This window comes from Haemorhous mexicanus, chromosome 2 (assembly GCF_027477595.1).
Source record: "Haemorhous mexicanus isolate bHaeMex1 chromosome 2, bHaeMex1.pri, whole genome shotgun sequence".
Taxonomy (NCBI): Eukaryota; Metazoa; Chordata; class Aves; order Passeriformes; family Fringillidae; genus Haemorhous; species Haemorhous mexicanus.
In genome coordinates, this window is record NC_082342.1 from 35,519,434 (window position 1) to 35,542,086 (window position 22,653).

The window sequence follows — 22,653 nt, forward strand, 5'->3', positions numbered from 1 at the left end:
GAGTAGTATCTGTTAAGAACCATGAGAGGTTTTAATTGAATTTCAAAATATTCTATAAAATACGCTAATATTATCCATTTTCTTTCAGAGGACAAATGTAGGCATTTGTTTCTAAAACTACCAGGTTGGAGAGCCTGGGTATTCAAATGGGATCAGGACATGCCATAATATCCAAAGGAGTCGTCAAGGAGCTTGGCACCCCTAAAAACACACCTGAGGAATTCCAGGTTGGAAATTTATGCAGTCATAGCTCCCAAAGCAGGTGGCTGCTTCAAAAAATCTGGACCCAAAGGAAGACCAGGCAATGAGGGGCAGAATGAAAAATCAAGTGCCAGAATGTTCCTTTTTCAGCCTGGGCTATAACCAGTGGCTACAGCTTTGGGTGCAGGGCACAGGGATGATGAAAAAGGCAACTGCTTAGCAAACAGCATGTATTAAGGACACTTCTAGTGGAAAAGCATGCAGTAGCATCACCTGAAAGATTCTGGCTTTAGCGAGGAGAGCAACATGTCACCAACAAGGACTAATTATTAATTTAGGAAATGCAAATAAATCTGCTTCTTATCTCCGTGCCATTACAGCACACACTACTCTGCATTTCATAGAGCAAACAGCTCTAACAAAATGAGAAGGAAACTTCTGGGTACATATATTACTTTGCAGGAAAATCGCATCATGAATTTTTTTCTTCCAGTACCCACATTCGAGGATGGGGAAAAAAAATCCTTTCCAATCTATAATAAATTTATGTCAAACAGTCTCAGAATTTACTTGCCATGTTGAAAATGTGACTGGTAGAACATTGCATTTCATTACTTCAAATTACATGTCCTATAACATTACATAATGTTAAATACAGTATTGCCTTAAATTTCTCCACATACCATCCCAACACAAACTCTCCAGAAACAGATGTAAATTGTTAGCTGTCTCTGAAAATCAATATAGAAATTATATGCATATTAACTATTAAGGATGGAGAATTTTTCCTTGCAGAACTTTTGGCTCCAGTAAACCCAAACCCTGATTTAAAGTCAGCAACTCCTTAAGGATACTGCTGGAGCAGGACTTGATGGCATCATCAAGTCATTCTTCATTCTTGAGCCATCTTGAGGCAGAAGTTTTATCCATACCAGCACAAAAGTTATATACGCAAAGGCTGCATGTTCACACAAATAAAGCTACTCTTAATTTTATAAGATCTCCATTTATCTTTGCTCATCACTCTCAAATAAACCTAGGCAGGAAATCTGCTGACTTTTTATCCTTTTTCAGTCCATATTAAAGGAGATAATAGGAAACAGCTTAGGTAAATGGGCACTCTTTCTGAAACCTTCTGCGCTAATAGAGTATAATTGTACAAGGAAAATCAACCAGCTACATTCTGAAGGGAATTACTTTATCAACTGGATTGACAGTATTTATTTGGCATACTAAAATTTTCTTTTCACACTCTCAGGATTATGGGAAACAGTTCAAATGTCTTCATGCAAAGTTTCTTATTGCACTATTGTTAAGATGAAAAGATTGAGGATTCTATTAAAGAAGAGCTAAAGACATCACATATTTTGGTTCAAATGAAGGATATATTTTTTTCTGATTACCACTGACATGTTTTATAGATTCATAGATATTCAGATGAAAACCTTAAGTATTTGATATGCCCCATGATTGTTCATTAATAAAGATTGTACATCAGAGTGAATCAGGGAAGGTGAGAATTTAATATGACAGATGTTGCTATGCAAGATAGAGCCTGGAGAAAATGAGCACAGGGTTTATTCTGTAGAGAGATCAGCACTTGCTCATGCAAACAAAAATGCTTCTGCGATTACAAAAGACAGTCTCACAGAAATAAATTTTTGTACACAATTATGAAGTTTATGTCTCTTCTTGGTGGACAGTTGTATGTCTGAGAAGCACATATCCTAAGAGCTGTTATGTCATGTTGCCAGAGGTTGAAGCCTGTTCTGATACAGAAGTCCAAGGAGAAACTCTCTTCTGAATTCACTCCCTGAAATCCCTCTCTGTTTCACCAGTTGCAGCCTACAGTAAGATTAGGCCCTATGGACTGGATACTTCATGAAGAAAGTACAATAAATAAGCCATTTCAGCTTCTAATCAGAAATTGGCTTTTAATCAGAATACCTGAGTCCTTTAAATTAACTTCAGGTCTGAATTCTTAATTGGGCTGTCAATTACTTTGCTCTTTCTGCACCCTACCTTGAACTTTTTAGTTACCGTAGCAACTGTTCCTAATTTCTTTATATCAAAATGAACTATTTCATCTTGCTGAATCTCTCTGTACTTCTCACAGGACAGTTCCATGACCCATCAAAACACTTAAAAACACACACAGCTGACTTCAACCACAGTCAATTACATGCTTAAATGTAAGCATGTGATTAAGTGCTTTGGTAAACAGGGTTGGGCTTGAACAGAGGTAAATGCTGTTCTGGAGCACAGCCACAGATGAGAAGGAATGACTGTTACTGAGAGTTGGCAAGACACTGGTAATGATTCATTCAGATCAGCTCTAAGGATGTTCCTAACACATTCTAGCCTATTTCATTCTGATCCGGAAGACATTCAAATATATTTCAATTCTCTTTAAAATAAATTTCAATCACAGACATTCTGGTTTAGAACAGAAGCCCTGCAGCACTGCTAGTCCAGAATTAATTACACAGTTACCTGATGGAGAGAGAGCTGCATTTGAAGGCTGGGCAGTATTACTCCTGCAACAAAGATGTGCTGATGTGTTTTTTAGTCAGGACATGCTATGTTCCTCTAAATCCTACAGATTCCCTAAGATCCATACAAAGCACTAACTTGAGGGGTCTTCTCATGACATAACTAGGCTATTTCCCAGATTTCTCTTTTAAAAGAGCAGCAATCAAAACTTCTACTCATGTCACTATAAAATAAAATCTAGTGGAGGTCTTTCACTTGGATGGCAGCTTTGAATACCTACATTTATTTTGACTTTTAAAAGGAAATGGACAGATCAAAGCTATATGATTCAAAAATGAACCATATGGCAAGTTAGAGGGGAAAAGAAAAGGATCTGTCGTGAAGTATTTTTGAGTACAACAGCAGGGCTGTCTGCAGCTTGCTGTACTGTCTAGTAAGGCTTGCTGAGAATAACCTGCTTAGCTGATTATTCCTTGTAGCAACTTGATGGCAGCCATCAGTTACCAGTAAATGCACTGTTTTAAGGAACACACATAATTACGGCCTTCATTTGGACTAATAAAGACAGAAAAACTCTTGTAGGAAAAACCCGCTACAATAATTTAAATTAAACATGTAAACACAGGCTGTCAGCCAAAGCCTAGGTAACTCTTTGGAAACTTTTGAGTTCAGATAGTTGCAAGAACAGTAGCATACATCTTATCTGTCCAAAAAACTTCCACCAAAATAACTATCAAAAATAGTCCATTACTTTACTGGTATTTCATAATTATATAATAGAGAAGCTTGACACACAAACAAAAAAAGCTTTCTGAAAGTTTGCATTTCTCATTTCTCCAGCTATGTCTGCAGAATGATAAGACTTTGCAGAGCTTAAAAGTACTTTTAACAGTAATGCCTCTAAAAAAAGAACCCAGTGATGTAAAGCTGCTGAGTAAGGTGCTGCTGAATTGAGGACCCATAAGCTGCTTCTAATTTCTGTCAACACCATGATACTTTATGGAGACTAGGCCTTTTATCTGGCTACTTTTGCAAAGCTATGTTCAACTCTGGAGTGCCAAAACTTACAGTGTAATAGCTCCCAGTAAGTATTCTGGGCCTCAAAACATTTGCTGAGTGGCAACAAATAGTCAAACTCAAGCATTTTTGTAGTTCTGTAGAGGAAGCTTGATCCAGTGCTCCAGGAATCATTCAATTTTCAAGAGACAATGATTTTCCATGAAAACCATTCGAGGCAGGGTTTTCATGCTGACCTTCTGTAGTCTGTGAGAATGCCTTGAATGTGTGGAGAAGGTTTCACACAGTTTTATTGCATTAGTGGACATCAGAGGCATATGAAACTTAGAACATATGGAAACAGGACTGACAGCTACTAGCTCTAGACATGAAAGACTGGAAAAGCACCTGCTGATGGCAGCACTGAGGGTAATGGAACATGAGATTGGACGGCTGGAGTTTAGAGGCAGACAGAGGACTCACAACATGGACACACACCAACCATACCTTCACTGGTTCCTTTGCCTTTCCTGTCAGGTAACTCTAACCCTGTGCCCCCCGAAGGATATAAGGAGACGTCCGTTGGCACTGGCCAACTGCTGGCTGTGTCTTCCGTGATCTCATACATCTGCCCTTCCATCGGCTGCAGGTGCCAGTTTAGGCCAAACAGGTGCATGGCTGTGGTGAGCAATGAGAAAAGTCATCTTTTTCTGTTTGGGAGAGTTTCAGAACTACAGGGGCACTTTCTCTTTCTAAACCCTTGCTCCAATGCCTTATTAGTGGTCATTGCTTTAGGACAAGAATGGGATTAATGTAATTAGACAGCTCCTGCTGCTTCTACCATACCAGCTCCCTAGGTCTTTCCACCCACTTAAGTTCGATTTAGATCACCTGTAACAATCCACTCCGCTTCTTCCAGCAGAACCACTCCTGACTCATGGTCTGCATCACAGGATAAGCAGGCACAATGTTTCACAAAGCTCCCAAGGCTGGGGTAAAAATGTGGTGAACAAAGAAATACAAGGAGTATTATTTCTTAACATACCAATAAATCCTAGGGAACTGCACTCTGGTCTGTTTTGCCATACTCACAAGCGTATTATATGGGTTCCCTTTTTTTTTTTCCCCATGAATTATACACAGAAGCCCTTACAGACATCTCTGACAGCTTTTCCTGGTTAAGACCAAGTAAAAACTCAGGCAATTCAAGACCCATCTTGAGCACGTGCCTTTGTGCTCTGCATCACAAATGTGAGCAACTATGTCTGAGCATTCTTTCATACAACTCAGCCTCTTCTATTCAGATCAAAGACATATCCTTGAGAACTGAAAACAAGCAGGACCATTTAGATTTGTGTGATAGCAGGGCAAAGATCTCTGTAGGTTTCTGGACCATGTAAAGTCACCCAGGGCACATGTGAGTCTATTTCAAGGCATTACATAAAGACAAGTGAAGTTAAGGAAAAAGACAAACTACTTAAAAAGCAAACGTGTGTATGAGGAGTATGGAAATCATATGCTTATACAACTAATACTTGCCCCTTCCAAATATAAAGCAAAAGAATGTGGCTTGTGGCTTACCGTATCAGTTCTTCCATACCCAACATAAACATTTCATACTCAATCAGTATCCAGCTTAGCTTCAGGCTCTACACAGCTAAATGATCTGATATTTGCTACATTTGGAATGACATTTCTTTTTTTAAGGGAAAGCATTGATATTTTACACTATAATTTCTCCAAGAAACTATACAATGGCTCTAATATCACAGCCATTTAGTGTGTAAAAAAAACCCCCATAAAAAAAAACCCCATAAAAAAAAAACCCCAAAAAACAAAAAAACCAACAAACCAACCAACCAACCAGCAAAGAAACAGAGCATTTCCATGGCCTATAACTCTATTTTTATTCACAAACATATACCTGAGATTGGCAACCATTGTTAGGGATAAGTGGTTAGTTTATTTAAACCTGTGCATCAGAAACAATCTTTACAAGAGAACTGAAAAGTAATCTAAGTAGCTCTCTGAAGACAGCATGTTTAGGCAATTTAGCAAAATACAGGATTTATTCCACTTCAGTCTCAATTAGGTCACCTATCATTTACTAACTTAAACAAGATTGTCTTTGCACAACTACAACATCACAAAACATGAGTGCAAAATTCTTTCTTTACCATGTAAATGGAAACTGCGTTTATTAACAATTTTATCCATTAGGAAAGAAAATACGCTCCCTAAACTCCCACACAGCAAGGAAGCACAGCAAGGAAGGTCTCCTGAGGACCTGTTCAACACTTGTTTTTATACAGGCACGTATACCAAGAAGGAATGTTACCAACACTACTGGTAATTTAACCAGGGTACTTTAAGAAGAGGAAAAAGTATTTTCATCTAAAAGGGATATATTTACTCAGTAGAAAAACTGTGCAAAGAAGGAGAGGAAATCAGACCATGAACAAGGAATCTATATCAAGCATTCAGCATCGCTGTGTTTGCATAATATCTTTGTGTTTATACAGCCCTCATCATCAGAGTGCCTGGGCACTTCATAGCTCACCAACCTCACAAAACCTCATCAGGAAGGAATCTGCTTTTTTCTAGTACACAGTAAAGGAAAGGAGAACTACAGCAGATTAAAGGACTAACTCAATTCACTTGTTTGGGCATTAAATTGCAATTGTGTGTTATTTCACTTAACTTACTGTATGCTTACAGTGCTGCAAGCTCCAAAAGGCATTTCATGCAGCTCTCTGCCAGCAGTTCTGTTGTAAGCTCAGTACTGGATGCTGTCTTATAATTCCATCCAGGCTGGATGTTTCCAAGGACCAGAGTGTTACCCAGGTGCCGCAGAGCTGTTACAGAGCTCAAGGGCTTAGATGCTCTGAGCACACAAGTTCCTATGTTTAACATGGGATCTTTGTAGTTACCTGCATATTTGTAATTCCAAGCAGAATGGAAACTGTACTCTTCACTCCTCCAAACTCAGACATTCCTAGACAGGAGTCAGGCCTAAGTTCTGCTGGCCCTAAGTGCTTAACACCAGCTCCATCTCTCAGACATCTTCATGTTAGAATGACCTAGAATGACCTGCATGAGCTTCCAGTGGGCATTCCTGGCTTAGGCAGAACTGAGCCAGTGGTTTGCTTTCTTTGTAACACCATTTGATTTGCTCTGTTCTTTGGACATCACAGCCTAAGTGCCACACAGATTTTTAGGAACACATTGCAAGGCCATTGTTTCCCCAAAAGGCCATTGCTGCTTCTCCTCTCCTTAGGAGGAATTTTTATATTGTAGATCATTATTTACTGCAATCAAATAAAGGTGTAAAACTCAATATTGCATTGGGTGCAGTGGGCATTTCTTCTAGGCATTAAAACTAATTTAAAATACATGAGAGGAAATGTCTTAACAAGTGATCATCTTGCTTCAGTTTAAAAACAGAACTGACACTCTGGAAGATGCTACAGCTTTTCTGCACATTATCCGTCCACTTGCTCAAGTGGATCAGCCATTCCATGTCATCATTCAATCCTCATTGTCTGAAAAGTGTCTTACAATTTCCCAAAACAGAAAATACAACAGAATTATCTGTAACATAGATACTGTGTTATCACACAGTAGTTAAAAGACTTGTATTAATGTTAACTTTGTCCTTTGCTAGTAGATTTTGTCTAAAGCAAAAAGCTTATTGCATACATTGACTCATCATCACATCGGTCACAGAATGGTCTGGGATGGAAGGGACCTTAAAGACCATCTACTTTCAAGCCCACTAACATGGGCAGGAACACCCTCCACTAGACCAGGGTGCTCAGAGCCCCATTCAACCTGGCCTTGAACACTTCCAGGGATGGGGCATCCACAACTTCTGTGCGCAACCTGTGCCAAGGCCCCATCAGCCTGATAATAACAATTCATTATATCTAATCTAAATCTATTCTCTTTTCATTTAACACCATTATGGCCCTGTCCTGTCACTACAAACTTTAGTAGGACATCTCTCTACATCTTTCTTAAAAGCCTCCTTTTAAAGGATTGAAAGGCTGTAAGAAGTTCTCCAGTGATAAGCCATGAGAATGACAACTATGCACACCAGGGACACCAAAGTGCAAAATGCTGAAAACCAGAATTATCTGAATTGCATTTTGATTATCAAGTGGCTTAAAAAATTCAGAAAACAGTAAAAGCTGAGAGCTACTGCTCTATTCAGGATTTCTGAGCTGATGTTTTTAAGCACAAAAGAAAAGCCTATAAATATCCCCATTCATATGGCAAACAGATATCATGCAATTCTGCTATAGGTAGGTAATAATCACAAAAGTCAACCTGAAACAAGAACAAAGAGTCTGATTTACTTTGGAAACACACTCTTGTAGCAGGCTGTTATGAAGATGTCACCTGAATAAGTGATTTCATTACTATATTCCAAATACCAGTGTCTGATTGGCAGCCTGGTGGAAGATTCATTTCTCCTCTTGCTCTAACTGCCACACTGGTGCTAAAAAGTTAAGTAATAATAGCAGTGGATATTTTGGGTCTTTACATCTCAATGGGATGTGTAAAGCTGTTGTTGCACACAGTTGGGTTTAAACCTTTTATGAATCAACCTTGATCTGTGCTAAACTGATGAAAAGTTCTTTCTCACAGAAAAAAAAAACAACTATGGACCGTAATCATGGAAAAGCCCTGTAACCATGAATGAGAGCCATAATCATATATTTTGGAGTGTTAATGTTCTTAAGAGTGAAGTAAAGCTGTAAACATAGTTTCAGATTCCTGATGTTCTTAGTCTCCGGGTCAATGGAACCCACTGTGGACATTTTTTCTGGCTATTTTTCGCTCCCTGCTCAGCTAGATACAAGATGTTGCTGACAGAGAGTAAATGCCCTCCTAAAAGCCCCCATGTCCTTCTCCATCTCCCTCTCCAACATGATGCTCTATAGATTTTCAGATATTGAAGGCTTCCCATGTATTAAAAGAGCACTCTGCAATTAACAATCATTAAAGTGTACACTTTTGTAAAATACCATGTAGCTTTCACTGCCTAGGAAGCTCCACGACAGGCTCTTTGCAGAAGCTTTGGTTATATTCCCCATGGAGAAGAAAACTCTCTTGTCTCTCTTCTCCTGGAATGAAAACAATACTTAGGGGAAACCCCGCTTGCTCTCTGGGCTGTTTCACCACCACCAACTTAGATGATATAAAGGCATCTGGGGCCTCTGGCCCATTATGCTCATGTTTTGACTTTAAAGCTTTGACTTGCATGACCTTTCCCCTGTAGCTAAGTGCCAGCAAAAGATGCCCTAAAATTTGTTGAATGGGTAACAGAATTTTCTGTGGCAGACTAAATCCCCTTATCCTCAGTCCTAAGTCACCTGTGGCTGCCTTCTTGGTGGAAAAAAATTGGAGATCAAACTCCAGTCCTTTCAGGGTTTGATTACTTTGCAGAGTTCAGCATTTCAACCATGCCAGTGTGATACAGCTGTTCTTTTGCTGGACTCAGCTTCACTTTTACAGAGAAAATTTGCAAACGCTTTAGCATCATCTGAGTTATTTAATCATGCAAATAAATCAAAGTTCATATTGATGGAACCAAGTATTCAGGATCATGATTCTTCTGATTTTAACATATTATCTCTTCCTATATTGCATTATTCCTACTCCGTAGCTACTTGTGGACACCATAATCAGCATCAGCAGACGCTGTTAAGCCAAATAAAGAGGAACATTCTTTCCAAGTTTCTTTTGAAGACACTCAGGCTTTGAGTATCTTTGTATTATTGCCACTTGCTTATGAGGCAACAAAACACTAAAGTCAAAACAACTTACTCAGCGGAGCAGAGAACAAAAGAAGTGGTACAGCATTTAGAATGAAAAAGGACAAACAAAGATAATAATTCACATGGTCAACAAAATGGACATCTCTTAGGACAGGTTGATGGAGCGAAAGAGTTAGCAGAGAGAGGCAGATGATTGTGATAGATCACAGGGAGAAGAAAAGACAAGACATGCTTACTGAAGCATATGAGACCCCCAGAAAGCACACCAGTCAGCAAAAAATTGAAAAACAAACGTCTGGCCCTTTATTAGCTTGTTGCTTTGCCCAAAGCAGCAAGCTAAGTGTAATAAATAACCAAACCAATCAATTAGGATGTTTGGATTAAGGCTGCAGCTGAAGCCACCAGGTGCTTCCATAGTGTTTGTTAAAAGCATTCTCACAGCAGCTCCCAGGCTCTGCTGCATCCTTCTCCCCTGCCCTCTCAGGGCTAAGTCCTGCAGATACCACATCTGGCCTGGTGATTCCTCACCCAGGCAAAGCTGCTACAGAAACAAAGGGAAGAATAAAATAATTTTTTTTTCCAGCCAACAGCTGATCTTGCCCTGACCAATGAATAAAGAGTTTCTCAGAATCAAAGCTTAACAAAACACATTAATGATCCTTACCTGAGCCTGGACTTCCAGCAAGTGCAGGGGTAAATGACATAAAGGCAAGACAGAAATCTTTTGGGATTCTCATCTGAAAACCCCAGCCAGATGCTTTGCACTAAGAATACTCCAGGTTTTGAATCCATCTTTATGTAAGAATATATGCCCATGTATGTCAGTATATTTGCTTAAATAACACAGGGGAGGGCACAAACTTTGGAAAAGCGAAGCTTCTCTGCACAGCCACCCCAGCCTCTCCAGCTCAGCTGTACTGGCACTGGGCTCCATCTGGAGAGTTTGGCTTTGCTACTGCACTGGCTTCTACAAGCACCTCACTGCACTGCTGACAGCTAAGCCCAAGCCAACACAAACCAAAAGGCCACTCCAGGGAGGGAGAAAGGTTTTCCAAAGCCTCCCCGTGCAGCATGGGGAAAAGGAGAAAATGGAAAAACACTGGTGAGAAGAAACAAATGAGAAGCACTGATGCCACAACAGACAAGAATAAAAATGAGAAAGGGGAGGAAGGTGACAAAAATATGGAATGAGAGAAACTGAGAAAAATAAGATTAGAATAGAGCAAAGATAAGTTAAACAAAAAAGTATAAGGGATTTGGAATAAGAAAAACAGCTGAAGTTCAGTGATTGAGAAGACATTTTTACAGCTTGTTTCTTTGCTCTCCCCTCTTTGTGTGGGGACAACCATAATATATGCGCTGGTTACACATTCCTCTTTAACCTTCATGCTTAGTCAGACCTACAATAACATGCTCTCCAATATGATACCTGAGCTTTTCTTTTTTCTCCTAATTGAGAAAAAGCTGAATCTCACCACCAAATTACTCAGGGTTAATTTTAACTCAAGTAAATGTATTACTTTCAGTCCTGTCTCTGGAAGAAACTTGACTGTAATTATCTGGATAACTGTCTCTACACTGAAATCATATGATTTTTGTATAAATGGTAGAATTGACTGTTGCAGAATAACCATATTTTTGTGAAATTCAGTGTTATGAAAAGGAGCCTTTCAGCATGAAATAATCACTGGTTTGTCAGTCTTTAATAAATCAACAAAGATGAAGAAGAATGGGAACAATAAAACAAACATTAAAGAAAAAAATTGAACTGTTTTTCTCTTACACTGCTGTTCCATTTCAGTGCTGGCCAAGACTTTTGTGGCAGAACACACGACAGTCAAGGGCTGAAGTGGCTCTATGGGCCTACTTGTGTAGGAAGAGGGCAAAAAGCTGGATGCATCATATACTACCTGCTCTACTTGCTTGTATGGTCAAGTCCTGGACTAGACAGATCCAAGCTATTGTTCACCTAAGAGCACCTAAGAGCATGGAGGCACTTTTGAATGTTGTGATTTAATAACCAAAGAACACGTTCACAGATTTGGAGTTGAGATCTAGTATCCTGACTGAAGATCCCAGTGCTTTGTAAAATCATGAATTCACATCATTTATACATACATACCCAGGTCACTCAGCCAGGCACCATGGGGCAAGGAGAGAAGGATTCCTGCAAGGCCACATCTTGTGTAGAATTTGGCAGTTACCTTGTGACCAAAAACTCTGTACAGCACTCTCTGTCATTCCTAGTGTCTGAAATTATTTCCTATAAATAAATGCTTTCCATCTGTGGCTTAAAACTCTCACTCAGGAAATGGAAAACCTGACTTCATAAATCATCTTTTGCCTGAATGAATGTGAATTTGCACACCAGGACAAGACTGCAGTCATGTGGGAACAGAGAATCCTGCATACCAGGCTCTCCACAACCCAGATGGATTAGAGCTGCTGTGCAGCTAGAAATGTAAAATTAACAGGTCACAAAGGAATGGAGCCCAAAAGGCAGCTTGATTACATGTTGTTTAAGTGAAGACTCTAAGCCTGCAGCTGGGAGGTCCCATGGCTCTGCTTCCTGCCTGTTGATTTATTTGACACAAGACAATAGTTAAGAAAAATAAAAAAAGCATCCGGAGGGACATTTAGGGTAATGCTCACTATTGTAAATTCCCCATTTGCTTCCCCTCCTAACTGCTCAATGATCAGCCTTCAATGTGAAAAAAGGGTTTTCAAGCCTCCTTCATAGTTTGGGGTTCAAGACACTTTGTTGGGCTGGGATGTGATTGCTTCATCTACGAATTGGATAATCTGCACCCACGCATCGCAGGGTTAAGGGAGGAAGGATTTTGCTGATAAAACAGAGAGATATCTGAGTTGTGTTTCTGGGACTTTTTTAGGACCTCAAACATCCTAAAATATGATGAGGTGCTTTCACAGCCAACTCTATTCACACATGCTACAGGATTCATCAAGCAATTCCTGGGATCCTACCTTGATGCCTGACTATTGCTTCACATTTAAACTATGCAAGTACCAAAAGTGGTTCTTTTAGAGATAATTCACATCTTCTCCTTCCCTAAATCAGAATCACCACGTGCAAAGGAGGAATACAAATGACAGAGAGCTTCCTACCTTTTAAAAATTTGCCAGCAAGGCAGGAAATGCCTTTTGAGAAAACAAAGAATTGTGCTAATCACCTGAAATCCTGCCACAAACATATTTACTAGCTTTGAATTGACACTAACTAGTTATTCTTTGACCCCTTCTCATTGAAGAAGAGCTGTATCCATGATTTCCACAATAGAAGCAGATGGTCTACCAAGCAGTATTAGCACCTTCTTAGGAGAACACTTTATATTTTAATTTAGTTCCCAATTGTTCTTATTAAGGAAGAAGAAAGGCTTCCAGCTGAAGCACCACATTTCTTTGAAACCTTCAAGGAAGTGACTAGAAAGGCATGTTTTAAAATGAAGCAGTTAAACTCAATGTTTGTTCAATGCAAAGAGTCAGCACTTCCTATTCAATGTCTTCCTAATTGGCCCTGAGGATCAAAGTCTTTTGAATGATTGCCTGTCCATTCAAATCATTAATAGATGATCATTGGCCCCTCCAGTGCTACAGTAGCTTGTAATTTCTTGCAGGAAAGGGAATATGCAGTATTAAATGAGTATATTTAAATATTTTAATGCCTTTTTAAAAGAGGATATTTTTAAAGCGTTAACCTATAGAAAAAAAAGACACAAAAGTGGCGTGGTTTATCTGAGGAGCTGACTGCTTAAATACCTTTGGTAATTTCCTTTACCATTTACACTAATTTCAAATTGAATAGGAAGTGGAAAGATGGACCTCAGTAGCATTTGGCTGCTATTAGGCAGCCTACTGCAACAAAGAAACTTATTTCAGCCCTCAATGTTCTGGTAGAATTCGTGTTACGCATGCTCAGGCCTTTCTCAGTAAAATAATATTTTGCCTTCTAGATATCCTTTCTGGCAGAGACCATATTAAAATAAATATTATGGAGATATTTCTTCAAGATCAAAGTCAATTATAAGATGGTCCCACTATACCTCTAAATGGAGTTTTAATTTGTGTATATAATATTAGAAATAATGGTTTTCCCATTGGGGTACTCACTTCAATTAGAGAAATGAGGACAGGCAGCTCTACCAGAGGGCCTCTTATCCTGCTTTGCATTTACTAAAATTCTGGGCTAGTCTGTTGTGGACAGCATAATTTTACAAATGCCCTTTCATTACACACGTATAAACTGTGAGGCACTAATTAAAAATGGTGTAATTTACATAGGTAAATCCACAAGCTCTCATATGCTTCCTTCCTTGTTATCTCAACTGGAGAATGTTCAGAAAACCTACCTTCCAAAAATAATACGGTAATTTGCCCAAAGTCTAAAAAACACAGTTTGCTGTGCAGAAATCACAAAATATATATATCTTTTTCTAAAACCCCAGCACAAAAGAGGTTGGATCAGAGTTTAAATCAAATATCCCAGTTTAAGTATGAAGATCTAAATATTGCTGTAGAATCTGATGTGTGAGCTGATCTCTCAGATGGCTGCCTGCTCATCTGTCCTTCTGAACATGAACATGATTTTATTATAGTAAGACAAGTAAATGTCTTTGAGACCACTGCTTGTGTTTTAATCCTAAAATCAGCTAAAAAGTGCATTAGTGTTATTAGTCACTGTGCACATTCTAAAAGCACCAGAGCCCCAGACGGGCTGTGCTAGCTGATATAAGAAAAATTAACAAAATGACAATCTCAGAATCCCTTGATGTCCAAAGCACAGGTTTAACTTGAGCTTTACTTAGCCTAAGTAAATCTAGTGACTTCAAGAGGATGATGGAGGTGTTTAAAGTTCAGATCAAATTTACACATTTTGTATATCTGGGCCAGAGTGCTCATAAGTATTGTCAAAACTAAGCTCTAAGAATAATCCCTGCAGCCTTGAGCCTGCTGGAAGTGATACAAAGAAATTTTAACTGTCCCAGTGTTCAGGAGTATTTTGTTGTTTTACCTACTTTGGGTGACAAAAGCACAGGTATGTTTAAAGCAGGCTAGAAATGTTTTAATTTCTTTTCTCGTTTTTCTTTACATATACTAGGAAAACAAACACTCTTTGGACAGGGAAAAAAAATCCCTTTTTTTGTTGCAGTAAAAAAGCTTGGCAAATGGATACAAATGCACAGTCTGAGAAAGCTGATAAAGTGGGTGACACAGCACAATTAACAGCACAATAATTTTTGTTACTGTCCAGAGACCATGAGCAAAATCCAGCACAATATTTTCAGGTGCTATAAATCAAAATGAATGGCTCAGATCAGTGTAGAAAGCTCTCTCAATTACAAAACTTAACACAACCTGATGATTTGTTCCCTCGGACTTAGAACTAAATCCAGCACACAGAATAAGGCAAGTGCTAGCAAGTGCAACCCACAGTGTTCTAGAAAGACCCACAGCCATCTTTATATTTAATTTTACCTAAAAAAAGCAGCTGCTAAAAAAACCTGAAGTTTGCCAAGTCAAGCAATCAAAAATGAGCAAAAAAGAGAATTAAGATTGCTTTTGTGATTTTACATCAGCCCCTGTATGCATATGTACTTTGTAATAGCCTTTAATTCCCTCATCACAGGCTATTTTTTTCCACTGGCCCAATGCTGAGCAGAACAATTGCACAGAAATTACCACTCAACCCTGGCAACTCCAGCATTGTAGCACATTCAATTGCTTTCTAGGGATGCCATATGTGCAGTCTGCTTGGTAGCAGTAGGAGGGGGGTGGAAAGAGAAGGAACACTGGGCACAGACAATTTTGCTACTGCACACTAACTAGGTCCCTACTGAGCATGTGTGAACTCAGATTTTCTAGTTTTGTGGTAGCCAGCTTGGGGTGGATCAGAGGTGCGATAAAGTACACACCACTGCTTCTTCTACCTAATAAAAAAAAGAGGTGTCACAATTCTCCATTACTTCAGTACTTCTGCAATATAAATAGAGAACAACAGTAGATCCAATAGCAGAACTTTGCCTAAATGATTGCCACGTCACCCGGTGGATCCAGATGCCTACTCTCACATCTATTTAGGCTACAGAATCACAGAATCATTAAAGCTGGAAAAAACCTCTAAGATCATCAAGTCCAACCACTAACCCAGCATTGACCCATTCATCATTAAACCACGTCTCCATCTGCCACATCCATGCGCCTCTTGAACACTTCCAAGCACAGTGATTTCACCATGGGCAGCCTCTTCCACTGCTTGACAACCCTTTCAATGAAGAAACCTTACCTAATACCCAATCTAAACCTCCCCTGGTGTAACTTACAGACATGTCCCCTGGCTGCCTGGGAGAAGAGGCCAACCCTCACCTGGCTAAAATCTCCTTTGAGGGAGTTGTAGAGAGATATAAGGTCCACCCGAGCCTCATTTTCTTCAGGCTAAACACCCCAGCTCCCTCAGCTGCTTCTCATCAGACTCGTGCTCCAGCCTTTCCCCACCTCTGTTGCCCATCTCTGGACATGTTCCATCCAGCACCCCAATGTCTTTCTTGTGGTGAGATGCCCAAACGTTCCCTTGTGATAACTTTGGTCATGATAATTCTGGTTTATCATTAAATACAAATGTAACGAGTGCTTGCTCTGACACACAGCATACTGCTTTGCCCCTGGATCCCAAAAGACTAAGCTGATAGCAGTGAATTAAACAGTTCTAAGCAGGGTAACTTGACAGTCTGCTACATTTATTTGTTAGAAAGAACTCTACCCATGGCACTGGTTCTGGTCAGCCAACACTTCCAAATTCCCGTGCACTGTTCAGCTAGCAAAGACCAGAGAGCACTCTTAATAGACGGTTTGGGTCTGAATACCCATAAGAGTTTAACAGTAGAGAAATGTATCCCTTCTGGACCAGCTGGGCACCTAGAATAGTCCCATGTACATGTTCTACATCCTGGAGTAGCCCATGATACAGTCTGACTGGGGAAAGTATAGTAAAATCAATAAATTGTTACCATCAAGATTAATGCTGTTTGGAACATCATTATGCTTATATTGAAGGATTTTGTTTTTTTTTTTTACCAAAAGCCTCAGGAAACTCTTTTGATGTTTGATTTCATTATAATTTCTGCCATAATTGAAAGGGATTTTCTCCATTGATACTCCAATTAGATTTTCTTTTGAAATACTTAGGGTAAGGATAGCCATAATTTCTGCCAACTGCCTGGTTCTGCTTTGCTTTTTAAAGAGTCTCTTTGCCTAATGAAGTGATGCTGCAGTTGAACTGGGCAAGCAAGGTGAGATGCTGCTGCTTCACATGCTACTATATTTGAAAACAGCCAGCATATCCTGTTCTCATCTTCTGCCTAGGCAAGAGCTTCTGAGTGCAATAGGGACACCCTTGGAAGTTAAGGTATGATAAAATCAAATGGAGAGGAAGATAGGAAAAACTGGAGATGGGGGAGTTCATAGGCTAGCACTGAAACACCAAGATTCAGTAACTTATATCTATAGAGCACCAGAGCCTACTATCTCAAAGGGAAGTATGGAACTGGTTCTTTTGGAGCTTTTAGGTTTCAGCATAAATAGGCGCTTGAAATCTTGAAAAAGAGGAAAAGAGTGGACTGGATTTTCTGTTCATTATTTTACAGGTCATTAGGATGTTACCTGAGCAGTATACTTAACAACAACGCCTCACCCTATAAAGATTCTATCTACTACACAGCTCAACTTTAACTACAGGTAAAAACCTCAGAGAATACATCGCTGCACACATTCAATAGAAATGTATAACCTGTTTGCAAAGCAGGCTTTGAAGCCATCTTTTAATTTATGCTAGAAAACTATAAACACTAAACTATAACTAAAGAGCATTTTTCACTGCCAGTGACATCCCTAATTGAGATTACTCTATGACTAGTTAGCCACAAAAACATTTGGTATTTAAAAACATTGGAAAAAAGCCCATTATGGGAAACAATTCTTTCTGTCTCCACTTAACTGCAATTAAATTCCATTATTTCACACTAATTAGTATGAGATAAGAACATGGACTCAAGGAGAACTCCTTCCACAAGACATATAAAGATCCGTAAAACTGATTTTTTCAGCATCTGTGTGCAAAGGTCAATCTAAGTTGTGAAATAAAGATTATAGCAGCACATCTGTGCCACTGTCATAAAGACAAGGCCAGCACTTCTGGAGTCAGCCTGCTGTTATTTTCTTTTCTGGGGGCTTAGAGCAACTATCAAACCTCACTAAAAGCAACTGATAAAAGCTTATGGGTTGAGAGCCTGTATCTGACCATGTAATAAAACCAGATGGAATTGCATTAATCTCTCCTTGTATTAAAGATTCTCAATTTTACGGATGGATCAGACATCTAAAGGGCCAGCTAATGAGTGGTTTCATGGCACACTGATGCAGACACCCAGATCAGATGGAGCCTGCTGGATGCACAGCCACAACCCACTTTTGACTGGTTAAACAATCAGTTATATTGGTGGTCTACTTCTGAATGGAAGTCATTCTTCCAGTGATCCCACAATGATGAAAGAGGATCAGACTTTGACAAAAGGACCTCTTCAATCAGTGTCAAAATAAAACAATAAGCGGAAATAAAAAAAGTAATATATAAAAGCCAGAACAATAGGGGAACAGAGAGTAATCTATATAAATCTAAAGCCAGGGAGAGAGGCAAAAAGAAGCTGAGGACATCAAGAAAAAAATACATGTCTTGAAAAAAACCCACAGATCAACAGAACTTTTTTTTAAGTGCACTGAAACCTAGCAAAATGAGCAGCAATATTGATGGAGATAGGGAAATTGCTAATAATGTAGTAAAGACTGAAGTGTTCAGTAAGAATTTTTGTTCTAGCTTTTGAAAATAACTACAATAATGCAATAATTTCACAGGAAATAAGTTTTTTTCCGGTCCATTAGTAACCAGGAATTATACTGAAGTACATCTATTTAAGGACAAACATTTTTAAATCTGCAGGCTCATTTAACTTGTACCAGTAAAGAAGAAGGAAGAATCTGACTCACTGATTAATACTGAACCAGCTACCAAGAAATTAGAACGAGATTAATGCTCTACAAATATTTAAGAAGGGAAAAGGACAGGATGCAAGTCCCTTGGTTTGGGTAGTCTGATACCTATTGCAGACAAAATAACAGAAAAAATAGAATTGAACTGATAGAGAATAAAGAAAGTGAATGTATGGTATCTCAGGCCAACCATATTGCTTTTCTGAAAAACAGATCTTAAAAAACAGTTACTCATTCTTTGACAAGATTACAGTTTAGTAAGATATTTGATGTGATAAACAAGCATTTTTGAAGGGTATAAAGACATGTATATATGTATTTAAAAACTAACTGAAAGACATTAAAATTATCATTGCTGGTGAATAACCATCACATATTACAATTTCTTGTGATGTTGAACAACTGATAGTTGTCTGAAATTATTCAACATTTGCATCAATGTTATGTAAGTAAATATAAAATCATGGATCACTAAACATGTAACTGACTCAAATACTTCACGTGAGAACAGAAGTGAGAGAGAGAGAGAAAAAGAGAAAGAGCAGGGCAGTAACTAAATGAGAGCAGAACAGAAAAACAGAAGAGCAGGGCAGTAACTAAATTTGAATGACGCAAAAAAAAAAGTGTCAGTGGCCAGCCTATGTACTTAGGATAATGGACCACAAACTGTGTCCATGAGATGGGACACTGGCAACTGGAAAGCCAAGAGAGCAAATGACTTAAGAAGTAAGGACAAGAAGATGCTGTACAACAATATCCTCATGTGACTTTTACTGCCCAGAAAGACCTAATGGGATGGATGCTTACACATATAAGTTGTGAAAAAGCCAGCTGAAGGACGTATGGGATTTACCTATGTAAAACGGATAGAGTAACTAGCTGGAGTTTGCTGGGCTTCAATGTGCAAAGAGGTCAGCCTGTATGATGTGATAGTTAATGGATTTTAACATATTGAAAACTGAGAAAACAGTTTTAAATGAAAATGGTGGGAATCATTAGGCTTCTTCCTGCCTTCAATAAACACTGAATTAGTTGAGAAAAGATGTAAACTTGCCCAGTATATTTATCACTGTAGACTCTGAAGAAGTACTAACCACTTTGCAAAGCAGAAATTTTGCCACCAAGTTCAGAACATACTGTCATCACATGGATATCTACATTTTAGTAGATATCCCCAGTTTCCACAGACTGGGCAAGTCTGGCAAAATTAGTAGGTCTGCAGTATCTTCTGCTCTACTTTTTCAGTATTATTTTCTTGCAGAAGTGTCTCTCCTTTGAGTCCAAAAAGCGAAAGACAACTTGTGAAGGGTCTAGAGAGTAAGGCCTAAGAAGAGGTGCTGAGGGAGCTGGGGTGTTTATCCTGGAGAAAAGGAGACTCAAATGGGGGCCTTATTGATCTTTACAGCCACCTGAAAGGAGCCTGGAGCCAGGTAGGGGTCAGCTTCTTTACCCAGGCAGCAAGCGACAGGACAAGAGGACCCAGTCTCAAGCTGTGCCAGAGGAGGTGCAGGCTAGACAACAGAAGAATTTCTTCATGGAAAGGATTGTTAAGCATTGGAATGGACTGCCCAGGGAGGTGGTGGAGTCCCCATACCTGGAGGTGCTCAAGAAACAACTTGACATGGCACTTTTTGCTGTAGTTTAATTGACATTGTCATGTTCCATTGAAGGTTGGACACAATGATCTTAGAGGTCTTTTCCTGCCTAAATGATTCTGTGATTCTTTCAAAAGCGTATCCATCATTTCTCTAATCACAACACTTTTAAGTTCAAGTTACAAATCTTATTTAGATTGAAACAGTGAATGTTCTTTAATGGAGTTTCTATGGCAAGGTTTTTAACACCCATCTGAATGAACTGATCTTCACAAGAATAAATTTAAAGTGGCATCTTGTATCTTTATCACCTTTATTTTCAGGCACAATAGTGGATAAATCACTTGTACTTCCTTTGCTCTAAATGATAAAGCTAAGAGCAGCTGCTATCCAAACATATACTGGAAAATTCAAAGTAAAAAAAAAAAAAAAAAAGATGCACACAATCACCTAATAATACAAAGAGCTCTTGATGACTTTGCAGATGATAGAAAACAAAAGATCTACATTATAATTCATAGCACCATGTACTTAAAGCTGCAGCAAAAGACAACAAAACAGGCACAAATGTAAGACTGAATGTAACCCACTGTAGTTTTAATTTACACAGAATCCTAGAATGCTTTGGGTTGGAAAGCACCTTAAAAAAAAGAAAGCCATCTAGTTCCAACCACCCTGCCAGGGGAGCAGGGACACTTTCCACTAGACCAGGTTGCTCAAGGCTCCATCCAACTTGGCCTTGACCTCTTTCAGGGATGAGGCAGCCACATCTCTGGCAACCTGTGCCAGTGCCTCACCACTCTCACAGGAAAAAACTTCCTTCCAGTGTCTATCTGAAGCTACTCTCTTTCAGTTTAAGGCCATTGATTTAATTTTGTGTCTTTATCTTTTCTCTGATAATTAATCTCCATGTGTGCATGCATGCTGAGAGGGAGGTGGGGTAATGGTAGTAAAGAGGTGGGGCTGAAGCACTGAGTCACTATTTCACCCACTATTTGTGGATACGGCCAAGGAAAGTTTATTTTGCCAGATAATCTGAGGCAGCTTTCCTGAGCCCACTGCTACTCACCAGCCTCTTATAAATTTTACCCACAGCAGCTGCCCTCACTGGTTCTCTAACATAGTGAAGTGTGACTGAGGTGTACACAGAGTCCTGTGACCTTCCCATCTCTCTGCTACAGAACAAAAAAATGCAAAAAGATTTCTGCAACTCCACCTATTTCGAGTACTCAGACATATGCTCAAGTTGATGGCATCTCTCCATGGGACTGAGACTATTTTCATGCCTTAGCCCTTCTGAGAAAATTTACAGGGGCAAAATTTGTGGCACAGCAACAAAAAAGATCATTCAAAACTGGATTGAAGGGTTATGATCTGTCATGACTTATGTTTTATCTTTAGTGAGGTCAATTTCCAGGACCAGGAATTTATAAAAATATATGCAGATTTTTCCAGCTCCTGTTGCAAACACTGGGCCCAATGCCACTGACTCTGACTGCATTTGAACCAGTGCTGGAAGGAAGGAAATGGAGTTGCTGTAGTTTAAGAGGAGAATGTGCCCAAGAAGAGTAAGGCCCATATTTCTTAAATATCAGTAGTATGAAAGGAAAAGCTAGATGTCATTTAAAGTGTCCTGCTTAGTGAGGGAGGCACTAACCCTCTTGCCCCACCAATGTTTGTCTGCATTTGGTACAATAAGAGCCAGCTTTGATAGAAAAAATCAAAACCCCACATATTCAAGTAATACTAAACAGGAAAAAATGGTAGTGCTGGCTCGTGATGATGGTCCCCTCTGAACCAGTGTCCTGGAATGTTGTTTCACGAATATTTATAATACACAAAATATATCACTGGTAATACTAAAGCACCTTTTAGACTGGATCTGACACTTTTATTGATTAAGGGTAAAATTAGGTAAATGAGTTTGCAGTTACTGAGTGAACAGACCACAGTGATTTCTGAAGATGTGAAGGAACCAAGAAAAGACCACAAAGCTCTGTTTGAGGTAACAGATTGACTACATAACATTAAGGCTTTGCTAGAACAGATTGTTTAGCTCCCATTTCTGCCTTTTATCAAAGACAAGATGGAAATAGAAAACATGCAAAGATTTTGATTTACAATCCTTGTAAATCAAAAGAACAAATGTCAACAGTAGCAAAATAGAATTTAATCTGGGATCAGAAAATAAATATTAAAGCAGAAAGTGAAAGTAGCCTGTTGGCCGGGTAATAAAATGCTTTATATTTACTTACAACCTTAATATCAAGGTATATATGTAGGATTATTAGATATGGACCAAGTTTAATAATTAAGCATTAGCAACTTTTCCTATTGCTCTCTTACTATGTAAACACCATGGTAATTGGTACTCTATACATCCATTGCAAACTAATTAGATTTCCAAGAGCTTTGGAGATCTACTTTAAATTGGGTTTGCTCCATAGCATCAAAGAATCATGGACAAGCTGAGCTAAAGTTAGCTTTTGGGGTGATTTTTAGACAGTAAAAGAAAGAAGTTTTATAAA

At 39.0% G+C, this 22,653-nt stretch overlaps 1 protein-coding gene across 3 annotated transcripts in view; it reads right to left on the reverse strand.

Annotated features, from left to right (window-relative positions):
* Window positions 1-22,653, reverse strand: part of TENM4 (teneurin transmembrane protein 4) — a 600,039-nt gene that overhangs the window by 179,503 nt on the left and 397,883 nt on the right. For all 3 annotated transcript variants that reach the window (XM_059838450.1, XM_059838449.1, XM_059838451.1), the window contains one exon: window positions 4,198-4,368. In XM_059838450.1, coding sequence (XP_059694433.1) covers window positions 4,198-4,368 — 171 coding nt within the window. The remainder of the gene's footprint in view (window positions 1-4,197; window positions 4,369-22,653) is intronic.